The sequence below is a fragment of the Equus przewalskii genome, chromosome 10 (assembly GCF_037783145.1).
Source record: "Equus przewalskii isolate Varuska chromosome 10, EquPr2, whole genome shotgun sequence".
Taxonomy (NCBI): domain Eukaryota; kingdom Metazoa; phylum Chordata; class Mammalia; order Perissodactyla; family Equidae; genus Equus; species Equus przewalskii.
In genome coordinates, this window is record NC_091840.1 from 12,318,814 (window position 1) to 12,337,392 (window position 18,579).

The window sequence follows — 18,579 nt, forward strand, 5'->3', positions numbered from 1 at the left end:
CTCCCCAAAAACAAGAGTCCAGGACCAGACGGCTTCTCTGGAGAATTCTACCAAACATTCAAAGAAGACTTAATACCTATTCTCCTCAAACTGTTCCAGAAAATTGAGAAAGATGGAGAACTCCCTAACACATTCTATGAAGCCAACATCACTCTGATCCCCAAACCTGACAAGGACAACACAAAGAAGGAGAACTACAGGCCGATATCACTGATGAACATAGATGCAAAAATCCTCAACAAAATTTTGGCAAACCGATTACAGCAATACATCAAAAAGATTATACACCATGATCAAGTGGGATTTATACCAGGGACACAGGGATGGTTCAACATCCGCAAGTCAATCAACGTGATACACTACATCAACAAAATGAAAAACAAAAACCACATGATCATCTCAATAGATGCAGAGAAAGCATTCGACAAGATCCAACACCCATTTATGATAAAAACCCTCAGTAAAATGGGTATAGAAGGAAAGTACCTCAACATAATAAAGGCCATATATGATAGACCCACAGCCAACATCATACTCAATGGACAAAAGCTGAAAGCCATCCCTCTGAGGACAGGAACAAGACAAGGGTGCCCACTGTCACCACTCCTATTCAACATAGTTCTGGAAGTGCTGGCCAGAGCAATTCGGCAGGAAAAAGAAATAAAAGGAATCCAAATAGGTAACGAAGAAGTAAAACTCTCGTTGTTTGCAGACGACATGATCTTATACATAGAAAACCCCAAAGAATCCACAGAAAAACTATTAGAAATAATCAACAACTACAGCAAAGTAGCAGGGTATAAAATTAACGTGCATAAATCAGTAGCATTTCTATACACTAACAATAAACTAACAGAAAAAGAACTCAAGAACTCTATCCCATTCACAATCGCAACGAAAAGAATAAAATACCTTGGGATAAACTTAACCAAGGAAGTGAAGGATCTATACAATGAAAACTACAAGACTTTCTTGAAAGAAATAGGCGATGACATAAAGAGATGGAAAAACATTCCTTGCACATGGATTGGAAGAATAAACATAGTTAAAATGTCCATACTACCTAAAGCAATATACAGATTCAATGCTATCCCAATCAGAATCCCAAGAACATTCTTCACAGAAATTGAACAAACAATCCTAAAATTCATATGGGGCAACAAAAGACCGCGAATTGCTAAAGCAATCCTGAGCAAGAAAAACAAAGCCGGCGGAATCACAATCCCCGATTTCAAAACATACTACAAAGCTACAGTGATCAAAACAGCATGGTACTGGTACAAAAACAGGTCCACAGATCAATGGAACAGAATTGAAAGCCCAGAGATAAAACCACACATCTATGGACAGCTAATCTTCGACAAAGGAGCAGAGGGCCTACAATGGAGAAAAGAAAGTCTCTTCAACAAATGGTGCTGGGAAAACTGGACAGCCACATGCAAAAGATTGAAAATTGACCATTCTTTTTCACCACACACCAAAATAAACTCAAAATGGATCAAAGACCTAAAGATTAGGCCTGAGACAATAAGTCTTTTGGAAGAGAATATAGGCAGTACACTCTTTGACATTAGTTTCAAAAGAATTTTTTCGGACACTGTAACTCCTCAGTTGAGGGAAACAATAGAAAGAATAAACAAATGGGACTTCATCAGACTAAAGAGCTTCTTCAAGGCAAGGGAAAACAGGATTGAAACAAAAAAACAGCTCACTAATTGGGAAAAAATATTTACAAGCCACTTATCCGACAAAGGGTTAATCTCCATAATATACAAAGAACTCACACTGCTTAACAACAAAAAAACAAACAACCCGATCAAAAAATGGGCAGAGGACATGAACAGACATTTCTCAAAAGAAGATATGAATATGGCCAATAGACACATGAAAAGATGTTCATCATCGCTAATCATCAGGGAAATGCAAATCAAAACTACACTAAGATATCACCTTACCCCCGTTAGATTGGCAAAAACATCCAAAACCAAGAACGACAAATGTTGGAGAGGTTGTGGAGAAAGAGGAACCCTCATACACTGTTGGTGGGAATGCAAACTGGTACAGCCACTATGGAAAACAGTATGGAGATTTCTCAAAAAGTTAAAAATAGAAATACCCTATGACCCAGCCATCCCATTACTGGGTATCTATCCTAAGAACCTGATATCAGATATCTCAAGAGTCCGTTGCACCCCTATGTTCATCGCAGCATTATTTACAATAGCCAAGACGTGGAACCAGCCTACATGCCCAGAAACTGATGATTGGATAAAGAAGATGTGGTATATATACACAATGGAATACTACTCAGCCATAAAAAAAGACGAAATTGGCCCATTCACAACAATGTGGATGGACCTCGAGGGCATTATGTTAAGCGAAATAAGTCAGTCAGAGAAAGACGAACTCTATATGACTCCACTCATAGGTGGAAATTAGTATATTGAGAAGGAGATCTGATCGGTGGTTACCAGGGAAAAGGGGGGGTGGGGGGAGGGTACGGAGGGGGAAGTGGTGTACCCACAACATGACTAACAAAAATGTACAACTGAAATCTCACAAGGTTGTAATCTATCATAACATTAATAAAAAAAATAAAAAAAAAAAAAAGAAGTATGTCAGGATCCTTGATCCAGAGGAGGAGGCAGGGCCAACATCACAAATGCCAGCCTCCTAGAGGCTAAGACGGGCTCTCCAGGCGCCATCCAATTTGTCAGCACACCCTCCCTTGCCACTTCATGAATGGTGGAGGGAGACAGGAATCCCACTGGACTCAGCTCTTGGAGAGTCAGAATAACAAGCACAGGCAGCCTAAGGATGCTGCGGGGACTGCTGGGTTGTCTCGGCCTCTGGAGGGGCGACAGGTGGTGCAGCAAAGCATAAAAGCCCGTCCAGGTCTGGCCTCCACCCGCTCCAGGCTAGGCAACAGTGAATGAGTCTCTTCGCCGTCTGAAATTGTTTTCTCACCTAGACAATGGGGGAAATCGTAATCTCAGAAGGCATCACCAGACCCTGATGCAAATAAACTCAGCCCAGTGTCTGGCACCAAATAAATGCAGAGCAAGAGGTCCCTACAAAAATTTAAAAGGAAAGGAAGCTGTTGGACAGTGTGGCAGACACTGCTGTTTGCCTACCCTACACCCATGTCCCCACTTATCTGGCTAATAGAACCTTGGTTTTGTTCAGGGAGTCAAGGACCCGTGCCCAAGTCCAAGTCAACCATAATACGGACCCCAGTTTCCCAGCCTTCCTTGCAGTGAGGGGTGGCCATGTGACCCAGCTCCACCAATAAGATTTAAGTGCATTTCTGCTGGGGGGAGGGGAAGTGTCTGAGAAAAGATTTCTTTCCTGGTAAAAGTGAACAGATAAGGTTGGCACTGCCTCTCCTCTCTTTTTCCTTCCTTGAGCCAATTTATAGTGAATGGTACTGAAACTGCTACACTGCAATCTACAGGTAATAAGCACGAGGACAGAAGCCAGCATAGTAAGATCAGCAGAGCAGAAAGAGAGAACAAGCCAATGACAGCAGTCACTTACCTCTAAGCTTGTTATGATGGGAGGAAAATATCTCCACGTACGATTTAGTCCACTGTTAGGTCTTTTCAATTGCTTATCACTGAAAGCATTCCTAACGTATACAGCAAGAAGTAAATGAGAAAGCAGACATAGCAGAAGAGGGGGCAGCTCGTTGAGGCTACACAAACATGAAGCAGCCATCACAGTAAATGCAGCGGGGGAGATGGAGCTCTGGGCTGTGGGGCTCCAGTGTTACCTATCATCGCAGTGACATAGCCAGCCTGCTTCAGCACCTCCGCCAAGGTGGTCTCATTGAGTGGAAGGCCCCCCACAGAGGTGACTGCGAAGTTGTGCGTGACTCCATGGCGAAGGCCCAGCCGGCCGGTGAGCAGGGAGGCCCGGGATGGTGAGCAGGTGGAGGCGGCGGCGTGGAAATCCACAAACCTGCGGCAAAGGAAAGTGATCAGGGTCCCTCCAACCACGGGAAGCCAAACGGAAAGAAAATTCAATTCCCACCCAGTCCCTGGGATTCCAGCACTGGAAAAAAACCTCAAAGTTCACCCAGTCACAGGACAGGTAAGGTAAGAGGAAATGCCACTAATCCATGGGCACACTGCTAATTCAAACTGATTTAATCCAACACATTTAGTCGATCCTCTTTATCTGAAGATTTCATGTTTTGAATTCACTTACTCACTATAATTTATTTGTAGTCCCCAAATCAATACTCGTAGCTCTTAAGTGGTCGTTCAGGGACTCAGGCAGACCCTCCAAGGAGTTGCCCTCCGTGCACGATCCCAGCTGAAGTCGAACAAGGCGACCTCTGTTTCAGCTCTCACACTGTAAGCAAGTGTCTTCCTTTTCAGTCTATTTAGTGCCATAGTTTTTGCATTTTTTGCTCTTTCTGTTGGGGATTTCGCTGTTTAAAATGCCCGCCAAGCATAGTGCTGAAGGGCTGGCTAGTGTTCCCAAGTTCAAGAAGGCTGTGAGGTGCCTTACAGAGAAAATACACGCGTTAGAGAAGCTTCGCTCGGGAATGAGTCCCAGTGCTGTTGGCCGTGAGTTCAATGTTAATGAGTCAGAAGTATATTTTAAAGAGCATGTCTTTAAACAGACACACACATGAAACAAGGTTCTGGACTGATCCATTGAGGAAAATGATGCGACCAGAGGCTCTCAGGAGCCTAACCCTGTATTTCCCCTAGAAGCAGTGGCTCCATGTTCCCTAATTCAGTGTTATCGTGACTTTGTAGAACATGATGACCGCCAATAACAAGAACTGACTGTACCTATCACGCATTACCGTACGTTCAGCCTTTTTTCGCACACTATGGGGAAATAGAAATGGAGTCTAGTAATTTTCCTACCCTCAAGGAACATTATTAAACCTAATGTCACTAATAATGGGACAATCTTATCTAGTGTGTCTCCTGGTGGGATGCAATATGAAGTTCGTAACATCAAGGACTCTTGCGAAAAACATTTAACCTGAATCTAATCAGACCTCTGGACCTAATTTCCAGGTTACAGGAAATATAGCTAATAGAAGAACAAATTAAATGACACCATGCGGAAATAATTTAACAAACCAGGATCCAGACATTCTACAAGACAACTGCTCTGGCTCTTCAAAAAGTCAATATCTGAGGGAAAAATGGGGTGGAGGGGGATATCCTACATTGAAGGAAACTAAAGAAACAACCCAATATAATGCATGATCCTTGATTGGATCCCAGTTCAAACACACTAACACCACATTTGGGGGGTTAATTAAGGAAATTTAATACAGACTAGATATATAAGATGATAGTAAGGGGTTATTTTTCATTTTTTTGATTATGGCCACATGAAAGAATATTTTTATCCTTTTTTTCTTCCAGTTTTATTTAGATATAATTGACATCTAACATTGTATATAAGGTGTATAACATAGTGATTTGCTATATGTGTATGTTGGGAAATGATCACCACAATAAGTTTAGTTAACATCCATCACCTCACATAGTTACAAAATTTTTTCTTATAAGGAGAACTTTTCAGATCTACTCTCTTAGCAACTTTCACAGATGCAGTACAATGTTCTTAACTACAGTCACCAAGCTGTACATTACAGCCCCAGACTTAGTCATCTTATAACTGGAAGTTTGTGCCTTTTGACCATCTTTACCCATTTTGCCCACTCTCCCACCCACCCACCATCTTTGGCAACCACAAATCTATTCTCTGTTTCTGTTTTTTTTTTTTTTTTTAGATTCCACACATAAGTGAGATCATACGGTGTTAGTCTTTCTCTGTCTGATTTATTTCACCAAGTGCAGTGTGCTCAAGGTCCAACCATGGTGTCACCAATGGGAAGATTTAATTCTTTTTTTATGGCTGAATAATGTTCCATGATATATAGTGTATATTACATTTTTATTACATTAATAATATATTTTATTATATTAAAAATGTATTTTACTACATTAAGAATATTTTTATTCTTAAGAGATGCATGCTATAGTATTTATAATAAAAGGTCATGATGTCTGCACCCTTCAAATGATTCAGGAAGAAAGATTATAGATAGAGAAAATATAAGCAAAAATGTCAAAATGTTAATGGTTGAGTATATGCATGTTTATTTGACTAGACTTTTAATTTTCCTTTATGTTTGAGGTTTTTTGTGTTTTTTTTTGAGGAAGATTAGCCCTGAGCTAACATCCGCCGCCAATCCTCCTCTTTTTTCTGAGGAAGACTGGCCCTCAGCTAACATCTGTGCCCATTTTCCTCTACTTTATAGGTGGGATGCCTGCCATAGCGTGGCTTGATAAGCAGTGCGTAGGTCTGCTCCCGGGATCCAAACCGGTAAACCCAGGCCACCAAAGCAGAGTGAGCGAACTTAAACTGCTATGCCATCGAGCCGGCCCTTATGTTTGAGATTTTTAATATTGAAAAGGTTAAGAAGGATGGTAGTCTGGAGTTTGGAATGAGCAGGGCAGTGGCCAGGGGCCGTGCTGGAGGAGAGGCAGGGGTGGCTTAAGATAGAGAAAGGCATCTCGAAACCGTATGTGTCCAGGCTGCCCAGGAGTCCAGCAGGCAAGCTCAGCCACCACCCCGGGCAGAGGGAAACCTGATGTCCAGGAGGATAAGGGACTGGCCCACAGCCACAGGGTCAGCCGGGGAGAACAGTCGCCATGCCTCTCTCTTCCCTGTATAATCTGTCCTCCCACACAGCCAGGGGGGCTCTCAAGTGTTCCTCTGACCACTCTTATCACCCTAAAATGACTGCCCTGAGTACTCTGAAACCCTGCTCCCCCACGGCCCACCTTTTGGGCCCCTCGCGCCCTCCCCAGCTCATGCGGCCGGCACTGGGTTCCTCTTTCAGTTCCACACCCATGCCAAGTTCCTTCCCAGCCAGGCCTCTGCACCGGCCAGGCCTCTGCCGGGCACGCCCGCCATCATCTTTACATGGGCTTTCCTCACCCCTCAGGTCTCCCCGCATGGAGGCCCCCTCTGTCCTCCTCTAATCAGGGTACGTATTTGGTAGCACGGATGCCAGCCTGAATTACCTTCTTTATTTTTGAGTTCATCCATTCCGGGTCTTCCTCCCTCCACCAGAACACAAGGAGGGCTCGCCTGTGCTGTCCACGGCTGACCTCGGGCTCCCACACCAGGGCTCTATAAATAGAGTCGGGAGCAGAGGGGAGGGAAGTGGCAGGGGGTGGGGAGAGGAGTCTTCCTCCCAGCCACTTCATCTGAAAACGTAACCAAACCCCAAAATAACCGTCACTGGGGCAGTGTGACGAAGCAGGGACGGCAGCAGCGGTTTCCTTGAGCTCATTCACCAAGAGCAGCATCTTTTCAATGGTTTTAAAGATAACATGCTAATGTGGAAGTTGCATGCATAAGTGTCATGATGTGGAGTGTCACGAAGAGATGTGACATCAGGGGTCCAGTGTGAAAGCAAGGGGAGAAGGTCGCAGAGGGCAGGTTGTGTTTGAACACTCCCTTCCCACCCTCTGCAGAGCCTGCCACCACCACATCTCACGCTGGTCACCACCTGCCGTACAGCCTCAGGCCTCAGCCATAACCCCAGATGCGGACGGTGGCGGCTCCCAGAGCCCACTGACAGCACCTCTGAACTGGGCCCAGCAATGTCCCCAGACAGCCTGGCCATGGCAGTGCTGGCTCAAGGGCTAAGACCAGTCGAGGGACATGTCCTTGTTGTCTGTGCCCTCACAGAGGCCAGCCCAGAAGAGGAAAATGGGGAAACATACGCAGATCCCTGTTTCTCTGTGCAAGCAACTCTGGCCAAAGCGCAGGGCCGAGGGCACGGAACGCTATTCGAAAGGGCCTCTAGCGGCAAGTCACTTACACAGCCTCTCTCTGGCCACCAGGACTGCCTGTAAACTAAGGTCCCAGGAGTTTCTAATGCTCTCAGACCCTCGGAGACAGCGAGCAGGGCCCAGAGCCTCTGCCCTTCACTATGACTTTGGGGGTGGCCCTGGAGGACAATGAGGTCTGCAAAGTGACACAGAGGATTCCTTTCTTTTCTTGCTTCTTTCCTCTTTTTTCTTTTTCTTTCTTTTTCTTTTTTTTTTTTTAAGATTTCTCTCAATCCTAGAGATCATCAGGAAAAAATATTTTAAAACCTTACAGACTAATTACCATATGACCCAGCCACTCCAGAATGCTTGATCTCATGGGGGTCTGCCTGAAGACAGGAGCCTTGAGGTCTCTTGAGCAAGCATTGCCATGCTTCCAGAATTCACACTTCCGGAAAAAGAGTCTTCACCGAGCTTCCTCATCTCCCGTATCCTCAGCCCATGTCCGCTGGTTCCCGGGGTCCACTCCACAGAATCTGCCCATTCAGAGAGCTCTCTTCCTCCAGAAACCTTGCTCCTTTGCCCTCCAAGAGTCCTGTCTTCATCCTTCTGCCTCCTGACGGCTCCTCTTCTACCTCCATTGTGGGCTCATCTCCTTCGTCCACCTCTAAGATATTGGAGGTGCCCAGAGCCCCCTCCCCAGTCCACACTCCCTTCTAGCCCTCGCAAGCCCTCTGGGAAGTCTCATACAGTCCCTGTGCCTCAACCAATGCCTGAAAGCTAACGACTCCCAAATCCGGATTCCCAGCTCAGACTTCCCGCAGCGTCCACACCTTTACCTGAACCCCTCCTGGGCACCTCCACCTGGCACCGTGACGCAGTAATCCAGGGCTGAGCTCACTATCTTCATCTCCCAAACTTGCTCCCATATGCCACCTTGCTGAGTGGCACCACCGGACACCCCCTCACTCCAGCAGAAAACCCCAGGGCCTGCCTGGACTCTTCACTCCTCATGTCAAACCGGTCACTAAGTTTTATCGATTCTGTCTCCTAAGTAGCTCCCAGATCTGTCCCCTCTCCGCTACCCATTGTCACTGCCTCAATAGAGGCCCTGGGGAGTTAAGAGTCAAAATTATTACAAGGGGTTGGTCTTCCTGCCACCCCACACCATCTGCCATGCTAATGCAGAGATCTTTCTACAAAGCAGATCTGATCTCACCAATCCCTTATTGAAAAACATGACCTCTCTCTGCCTGCTTTTCTGGGCTCATCTGCCTCCCCACCCTCCCACAGCCTACGCTGAACACACCATATTCCTCCCATAGTGCTGTGCCTTTGCACATGCTGTACCCACCACTGGGAGCCTCCTACCACCCTACCTTACCTTGATTGACAAGTTCCAGCTGTCTCAAGACCTAGCTCAAATGTTCAAATATTGCCCCCCTATGCCATCTTCCCTGACTCTCCCCTCCCCTAACCATCTGCACCCACCCCCCTCACCGATGCCTGCATAGAATCAGGGCCCCGTCTTCTCTACGTAATCACATAGCCTTTGGCATATCTTTACAACAGTGAACTGTAATTCTTTGTGTTCATGTTCAGGACAGCTCGAAGATGGCCGTAATTGCTCAAGATCCTTGACATGCCTTCCATTGAGAGGTGGGATCTGAGTCCCCTCCCTTTGACTCTACATCAGCTTCGATCACTAGAACAATGTGGAAGTGACACTGTGCCAGTGTCTGGGCTCAGGCCTTACGAGTCTGGCAGCTTCTGCTCCTCCCTTGAAATACTCTGTGAGCTGCTGTACAAGAACTCAGGCTACACCAAGATTGTCCTGCAGGTGCTCCAGCCAATGATCCCCAGCAAAGGCCATCCGCATCCAGATGTGAGACCTGTGAGTGAGGCCACCGTGGATCTCTCAGCCCTCCTATCGGCTTGCTGAATTTCACAGAGTGACCTTAGTCAACATGATATGGCAAAGAAGAATTGCCCAAGCAAGGGATGCCTGAATTCCTGACCCACGAAATCATGAGACAGAAAAAAATAGTTGTTGTAAGCTCCTACCTTTGGGGGTAGTTTGCTACTCAGCAATACACAACCAGAGTGATGTCTGTCTCTCTCACTAGGCAACACTTGGGTCGCCATTAACTCCCCTGACCAGCACAGAGTGGGCGCTACCTAAGGTGTGCTGCATGGATGACGCCACTGTCCTCTTTGCTTTCGTACAACATAACAAGTCTTGCTAAAGAGACCTGGGCCTCAGTCCTAGAAGATGGGTAAATTCCCTGACACCATTTCTCAAGGTGACAAACAGCAAAGAAGGGACGTCATCAGGGAGCAGTGACATGGCACTGGAAGATCCCAGCGCTGCTGATCTGGAAGCGCCGGCCCCAAAGCCGCACTCTCCAAAGCAGGCTGTGCGATGCCTCCGTCTGACAGAATGAGGGCAGGGAAGGTGGGGGTGAAGCCTCACTCCCAGCCTCTGCGGGGACCTCTGGGATGCCCAGCTCTGGCTTCTCGCCCCCGCCAGCACTTTCTCCCTGACCCTGAGTTCCGCAGGGCTAGAAGAAGCACTGGCAGCCTTCCTTCTCTCAATCGCTGGGTGCCTGGGGGACTTTCCCAGGCACAGCTTCTCTCAAAGCATCGCCACCTGCCAGACACACTGGGGCAGTAGGTTGTCAAACTGCTGGGGCAAAATCCAGGGCCCTGGATGTTGCAAGGAGCTGGCAAATGCTACCCTTAGAATTCCAAACTGAGTTCCACCTCGGTGCACACACTTTTGCTTCCAAGACAAACATTCATCTCTGGGCAGCCTTTTCTGTTCTCTTCCTCCTGAGACTAAAGTACAAGGACCCTCTTAGCCTACACTCCTAAATTTCCTTATAATAATTCTTATTACTATCACAGCTAATGCTTACAAAGCACTTCCACAATCCAGGCTCTTCTCCAAGCACTTTACATATGTGAAGTCATGAGCATCTATCGCCCCCAGATTCATTCTGGTTTGAATTTGTAGTTCTGTATGGGCGGACCCAAACTTGCTGGCGTCATCTCTTTATCCACCACAGCAGGAGCAGCTGTGCAATTTTCAGGGCCCAATGCAAAATACAAATGCAGAGGTCCTCATTCAAAAATTACCAAGCAATTCAAGATAGCAACAGCAGAGCATAAAACCACCACTGACACCGTGCTCTGGAGGTGAGCAGTGCACAATCCACCCACCTGTTTGTGGCAGCCCTGCTCCCCGTTTACAATTCCTGTTCCCAATTCTTCCTCCTCCCATTTTCCGTGGGTCAGCCAAAGTAATATTAAAAATTGTTTATCAGCTAATATCAATTCCTGGCTGGAAACCCTCTAATGGGTTCTCATTGCAAGCTAAGTAAATCCAAAGTCATTATCACGGTCTACAGGCCCTCCATCAGTGCTTCCCAGCCCGGGAGCTGGAACTCACAGATAGGGCTAAATGGGGCATAGGTTTTCTGAAATCGGGTTCTCCTCAGGCCCAGGGCAGCCAGATGGGGCCATGGGCAACTGAAGGTTCCAAGGCAGTCTTACACAGGCTCTGTTTGTGTCCTGAACAATTCCAGGGAAAGCCACCACCCAGAGCACAATATGGGAAGAGCCCTTAGGCTGGGGCATCAGCTGTCCTAGTTGGAGCCCCAAACTGCCCACCTCCAGCCACCAGTAGTCTCAGCAGAGTTTCTTGGAAAGGGGCACAAACATTAATTTCCACGTGGGACCACACAGGAAAGGTGGGAATTCAGTGCCCCAGGTTCTGTCTGACGTCCTCTCCCCAACTCTCCCCCAGCTCTTCCCCTCCAGCCACACTGTCCAGAGTTGTTCTTTGTAGAACACCCCAAGCTCGTTCCTGCTTTGGACACTTTTTGTGTCCCCTCTGGCTGGAACGCTCTGTTCTGGTCTCCCCATGGCTGGCCCTTTTTGTCACCTCAGCCCTCATTTCACCTCCTCAGGAAGGCCCTTCCTGATCTGCCCACTCTCCACAGCATCACTGTTCTCTTTTGTCCTTAGCCCTTATTATCTCTGACCTCCTCTTGGTCATGGATTTGTCTCCTTGCTTCCTGTCGGGCTCCCTCATCTAGAATAGAGTTCTACAAGAGCATGGGTGTGTCTGCCCTCTCCCGCCACTGCCCCTGGGGTCTGGTTCCAGACCTCCAGAAGGCTGTTTCTCCACTGTTGGCAGCTGGGGTCCTGTACTCTGCTGGTGAGACAGTTCTTCCCATCTGGTGGGACAGCCGTAGCTTGCACCTGGTTGCTTGCATGCTGGTTTGCTCAACCACGTTCTCTGTGGGCACTAAGACTCCATCTCTCCAGCAGCTGGTTATGTAGACACTGAGACGCCATTGGACATTCCTCCCCTTGCTCGTCTTTCTGCCTCCCAACAGATACACACACACACCCCCTGCCACCTCAAACCCTTCACCTGTGTGCTGCCGGTTTAGTGCAACCGACCACAACAGAGGTGCCAGGGGAGCTACAGGGAGGAAGCCACAGCCCTTCTATCAGGAAGCTCACACTTCAGCAGAAGTGTCAAGACACATGTAGATAATAAGACAAAACAAGATGAGCCCCATCAGAGAAGACAAGGGCAGTGCTTTGGGAAGCAGAGTGGTAGGAAAGCTCAAAGCACGGACAAGCCAGCCTAGGTTCAAATCAGGCCCCAACCCCGTCTAGTGTGAGATGACACAGGTAACTTAATCTGAGTCTCAGTATCTTCATCTGCAAAGTAGGCATGGCCATGCCCACCTCGCCATGTTATCTGAGGGATTCAGCGGCATGCTGTACATAAAGCACTTCACAGAGCTCCAGGTACTGAGCAGGGTTTTTTTAAGTTCATGGTAGTCAACGTGATTACTATCATCACTAGCTAAACGGGGGAAAGAGAGCACTCCAGGTATGATGGGGGGGCAGTGAACAAGGCAGTAATGGATGGAATTCCAGGGGTGAATGGCACTTGGCTGCTGTTGGTACCATGCAGGCATCATAGTCATTGCCACAAGTAAGTTACAAGCCACCTTGGCCTCAACTTGCATCCTTCCTCCAAGAGCTTGTGTCCACCCACTTCTTGGTCAACCTGACTAGAAGCTGAGGTGTCACCTTTAAGTCTCTGCCGCTGTCTGCCTCCTTCAGCTCCTCCCATTCCAAATGATACCACCCAGGGGGCTGGCCCCGTGGCCAAGTGGTTAAGTTTGCGCGCTCCGCTGCAGGCAGCCCAGTGTTTCGTTAGTTCGAATCCTGGGCGCGGACATGGCACTGCTCATCAGACCACGCTGAGGCAGCGTCCCACATGCCACAACTAGAAGAACCCACAACGAAGAATACACAACTATGTACCGGGGGGCTTTGGGGATAAAAAGGAAAAAATAAAATCTTTAAAAAAAAAAAAATGCTTTTCCAAATGATACCACCCAGGATCAACATTGTTGTTGTCCCTCCCCTGAATCACTTCAGTGACCTTCTGAGATGCCAGGCTCACTCTCTTCAGCCCATGTTAGCACACTGATGGGTCATACCATCGCCTGACCCCAGGTCTTCAGTGATTTCCTTCTGCTGGGCCATCATAACCCACCATGCTTTGGTTCAATCCACCTCTGCAGCCTTCTGAGTCATTGCTGCCTGCTAAGGGTTGAATCGTGTTCCCTAAAAAGATATGTTGAAGTCCTAACCCCACACTTCAGTATGTGACCTCATTTAGAAATAAGTTCATTGCAGATGTAATTAGCTAAGTAAAGATAAGGTTGTACTGGAGTAGGGCAGGTCCTTGACCCAATGTGGCTGGTGTCCTTATAAGAAGAGGAGAGAAACACAGCGAGGAGAATACCACGTGAAGACACAGAGACAAAGGGATGATGGCCATCTGATGACAGAAGCAAGGATTGGAGTTTTGCTGCCACAAGCTAAGGAACACCTGGGGCGACGGGAAGCTGGAAGAGGCAAGAAGGAACTTCCTCTAGAGCCTCAGAGGGAGCTGGGCTCTGCCAACACCTTGCTTTTTAACTTCTAGCCTCCAGAACTGTGAGAGAATGAATTTCTGTTGTTGTAAGCCACTCCGTTTGTAGTACTTTGTTACAGCAGCTCCAGAAAAATAACACACCACCTTATGTCTTCCCAGAGCTCAGCCCAACAGGACTCTTGTTCCTGGAACATCTCACATTCCTCCCTCCCTCACATCCCACACTCAACTCTCTGCTTGACACCTCGACTCTGCTGTATCTCAGCCCGGAACACTTTCCCCCTCTTCTTGCCCTTCCAAATTCCTACCTAGCCTCCAAAACCTACCGTTGTCACAAGGGCTTTCCTTATCCCTCAGGAGGATGAGTCTTGACTTTGACTTCTGGAGCGTGTGAAACGTCCTCGCAGCCTTTTCATGTCTGAATGTAGACATTCAGCTGGCAAGAGCTGAGCACTTACCGAGCGGTCATTGGTTGGGTCTTTCTGTGGTGCATCCACCCCTTCTCCACCCATCCCTTCCACATGACTCTTGTGGGGCTGCTGATGCTCATTCCCTGCCCCACACCCACCCTCCCCAATGTGGGCCTGAGACACTAGTGTGGGCTAATCAGAGTAGCACAACCTCCTATCCTCCATGATGGGCCTGCGAGCCGTGACCCAGGCAGGGCTGCCCAGAATCCAAACCTGGAATTTTCTGAACCAGAAAGGGAGGAGTAGCTCTCTCTTTCCCCTTGACTCTCAAGCTATGAGGATATAACTCCAGAGGGCAGGGGTCACCTCTCCCATCATCGGGAGGAGCTGAAAGCATGGGCCGGCTGCTCAGAAGCCCAGACAGAACAGGGCGTCTCCAAAGTTTAGTTCAGGAGCCAGAGCTCTGCCCCTTTGTGCTCAGGCTGCTTGAGTTGGGTTTCTGTGCCTACAACCAGAGTCCTGGCTATCACACTGCAGGTGAAACAGGATGGAGCCCAGACTATAACAGCAAACAAGATAAATCCCCGCTCTCAAGTCGCTCGTGGTTCACTAAGAGAGGTGGGTAATTCCCGTATGTGGAAGGGCTCCAAGAACAGTAAGCACAGGGTGTTCCGAGAGTGTACCAGGTAGGCGTCCATGTGCACTGGGAAGCAAGTGCTTCCCAAAAGCGGTTACACGTAAGCTGAGACCTAAAGTATAAATAGGCATTAACCTTATGTTTGTCTTATAATAATAAAAATAGCTATCATTTATCAAGTGGCTACCACCCAAATCATTTTACATATATCATTTCAAATCATCAGAATTCCCATTTTACAGATAAGGAAGGGGAGGCAGAGAGAGTTTAAGTAGCTTTCCCAAGGCCATGTGGCTGGTACGAGCGCGGATGTATCTTACTCTGTCAAATCACTGTGCCTTATGCAAGACTGTAGACCCCTACACCTAGGAAATGACAGAGCTCAGACTTGAACCCAGGCCTGCCCAACCGAAACCCCATGTTCTTCCCACTTTCCTTTCCATTTGAGAGAAGACTCTCTGGAGCCAGGCCAATCACAGAGGGAACCATCTTAACTAGGTCACTGGTCTGAGGCTGGGCAGGTCCAGAGTCTCACTCTTGATGCTGCCAGCCCCGAGAGCCTGACTCACACCCACGCAAACCATGTGAGCTTGAGAGAGACGCAAGAATGCCCACTTCCCAACAGACTTCCCGGGACGGACACAGGAACCAGAGTGTCAGTGTGGTTAACGTGTTTTCTTCCTGTGCACGAATTACAGGGGAAATCAGAATCTGAAGTTTGCCTGGATGAGTGTGGAGTTAATGAATGCTAAGAAAAATTCAAATAGATCATAGAAAAAGTCCTTCAGTTTGCTACGCTTCGGGGACTTCTGTCCACTGTGCATTGAGCTTTGTCAGTAGTCTAGGATGCTCCAAGGCTTCTGACCACCATTTCTTCTTCCCTGGTGCTGTGGACTGAATGTTTGTGTCCTCCCAAAAATGTATACATGTTGAAGCCCTAACCCCCAATGTGACAGTACTTGGAGGTGGGGCCTCAGGGAGGTGATTAGGTTAAGATGAGGTCACGAAGGTGGAGCATCATAGGGTGCTCATAAGAAGAGGAGGAGACCAGAGCTCTCTCTCTCCTCTCCATGTGAGGACACAGGGAGCAGGTGGCCATCTGCCAGCCAGGAAGAGGGTCCTCAGAAGAACCTGACCATGCTGGCAACCTGATCTTGAACTCCCAGCCTCCAGAACTGTGAAAAATAAGTTTCTATTGTTCAAGCCACCCACTCTATTGTATTTGTTATAGCAAATACAATTTGTTATAACAAATACAACATAGCTGACTAATACACCCGGGCAGTGCCAAAAATACATTGCCTAAATACTATCCTTGCTTGCCTGTTTCTAACAACTGTCCTGAATGTGGTCTCTCCTTGAACATGTCATCCATCACCTTGGGAACAGCTCTAACGCATTTGTACAGCAAGATGAAGCTTCGAGTTCCACCCCAGACCACAGGTTCTATAAGGGTGGGGCTTAGAGATGCCACTCCAGCCCCAACCAGCCCCACACAGGGTGCCTTGGTGGGATGGAGCTGTTCCAGCCAAATGTGGTGAACGAACAAACAAGACATAAAGAGAGAGGCCCAGGTCATTTGATTGGAAAAAACACATTAGTCCACTTTTCACATAATCACTTAAGCTGATGCTTTTAGGGCTCAATTCCTTCCCCGTGGTGTGTTAAAGTTCATAGCTTAACTCTCAGAAACAAGCTCAGATCCTTGATTTCCAAGTCTTTGGAGAGCCCTGACTGTACCCCCTCCCCCCCAAAATAACCCAACAACCCCCCCACGCAGCCCAATAAATGGGCCCACACGTCACCTTCGCCCCTCTCCCTGCCTCTGCCTCCGTTTGGCAGGCACTAATTAATAAGCAATAAAATGGTCTTGCTGTTTGGAAAGCTTCTTTTGTTTTTCCCCAAATCTTTCTGGGCAGGCTCAGGCCAGTTCACCAATAGGGGTCCTAATTAAAGTCTGAAAATACATTCTACAGCAAAGCTGGAAATACAGATCCAGACATTACAGCCGCCTGTTAACAGGAAAATCGACGCAAACTAAGACACAGCCAGACAGAAACCAAAGCAACTTGCCATTGCATAAATTACGTGTATTAGGATCAGGGAACGCTGGCGTTGGAAGCGCCACCGCGAAAGCCCTGGAGAGACATAACATGGCAAAGTTAAGTGCGTCCAACATTCATTTATAAGGAATTTTAAATAGATGATGAGGCCTTCTGTGGCAACTCTCTAAATTGCTATGTGACTGGAATAAAAATGATCTTTGCTCCATTCATAATTTAAAGGCTTGGAGGTAGAAACAGATTCTAAAAATCATTTGCTGTGGCCTCTGTGCACAGAGGGACCGGGGTGGGAGGTGAGAACTGGAAAAACGCTGAAGTAGGACTTAGAAAAAGCAGCTCAGCTCAGCCTCCAGGTTGCCTTCTGTTCAATGGGAAGACAGCTGAGTCATCCCTCAGAAGGTTGTTGAGTGGGATCATTGAGATAATGGATGTGCAGGCCCTCTGTCAACTACAAGCAAATGTGGCAGCAAGCAGTGAACTTGGCGTGTTTTGTTTACTCATTCACCCATTCATTCATTCATTCATCCATGCATCCATCCACTCACACTCCTGTTCTTTTCAAAAAAAAAGATTTCCGGCAGCTAAGCTTGGTATGATCCTTGGCAATTTCCCCTTTCCTCTTCACATTCTCGTTGTGGATGTGCGCACATTCACACTCAAGGAAGGACGCACATGAGTTACCCAACAAGACGCACACACGGGCATCTCGGTACCTCCTGGATCCGACACTTCTCCCATTGTCAACAACTCTGAGCCAAGCCATCCTGGAGTTCTGGCAATACCCTCCCTTCCCTCCCAGCCACCAGTGTGGGCCACCCCTAGTAAGCTGGAACAATCCATCTCAAATGCAGGTCGATGATTTCAGTGCTCAGGACCCCCACTGACTTCAGGATCAAGTCCAAACACTTGAGTATGCACATGATGCCCTTTACCAACTGCTCCACCCATGGGTCCAGCCTCACACTCCCTATCCCAGCCATATTCAACCACCAGAATGCAAGCCAGCCCCAGGAGAGTGAGGGCTTTTCATCGTTAGGGTCTCGTTGGAGCTATTCCCAGCACCTAGGACAGTGCCTGGAGGAGCCTCTGTGAATATTTATCAAGGGAATGGGTACCTTTCCATTCTGGGTCTTTATTCATACTCTTTCCTCCCCTTCATCTGGCTAATTCACGCTCATATTTAAGGTCTCAGCATTCGGGTCCTAACAGATAAGCTTTATGGAATACCTCTGGGCTTCACTCTGGAGAAATGGCCTTTCTCTTCCTGTGGTCTCACAGCACTGTCTCTAACTCTCCCTCCTCTGAGCTTTATCACCCAAAAGGTGAGAAGCCCAGCACAGACGTTCCCCGTTCTTGACTGCGACGACTGACCACGACTGACAACCGACAGTTCTGTAAGTAATGTGCTAATTCTATGCCTTAGGGTGTCAATTCAATTACATCCAACTCAGGTTACAAAAGCCTCAGGGGTGGGAGAGGCATCAGGAGTTCCCACTCTCCCAGCACACTCCCTTCTGCATTCTAAAAGCTGGCTTTCCTGTCCTTATGGTCACCAGGCTGTAAGTCTCTTCAAGGCAGTGCTGGCTGGGGTCCCCCAGCATTTGTCTCCTGACCTGCTCTTAGTAGAGATTCATTGCTGAATGACCGTAGTTGGGAGGCTTAAAAGGAGAATGAA

At 47.7% G+C, this 18,579-nt stretch overlaps 1 protein-coding gene across 8 annotated transcripts in view; it reads right to left on the reverse strand.

The window, feature by feature from the left end:
• The window catches only part of ARSG (arylsulfatase G), a 116,168-nt gene that overhangs the window by 51,060 nt on the left and 46,529 nt on the right, over positions 1–18,579 (reverse strand). For all 8 annotated transcript variants that reach the window (XM_070560147.1, XM_070560148.1, XM_070560153.1 and 5 more), the window contains one exon: positions 3,773–3,960. In XM_070560147.1, coding sequence (XP_070416248.1) covers positions 3,773–3,960 — 188 coding nt within the window. The remainder of the gene's footprint in view (positions 1–3,772; positions 3,961–18,579) is intronic.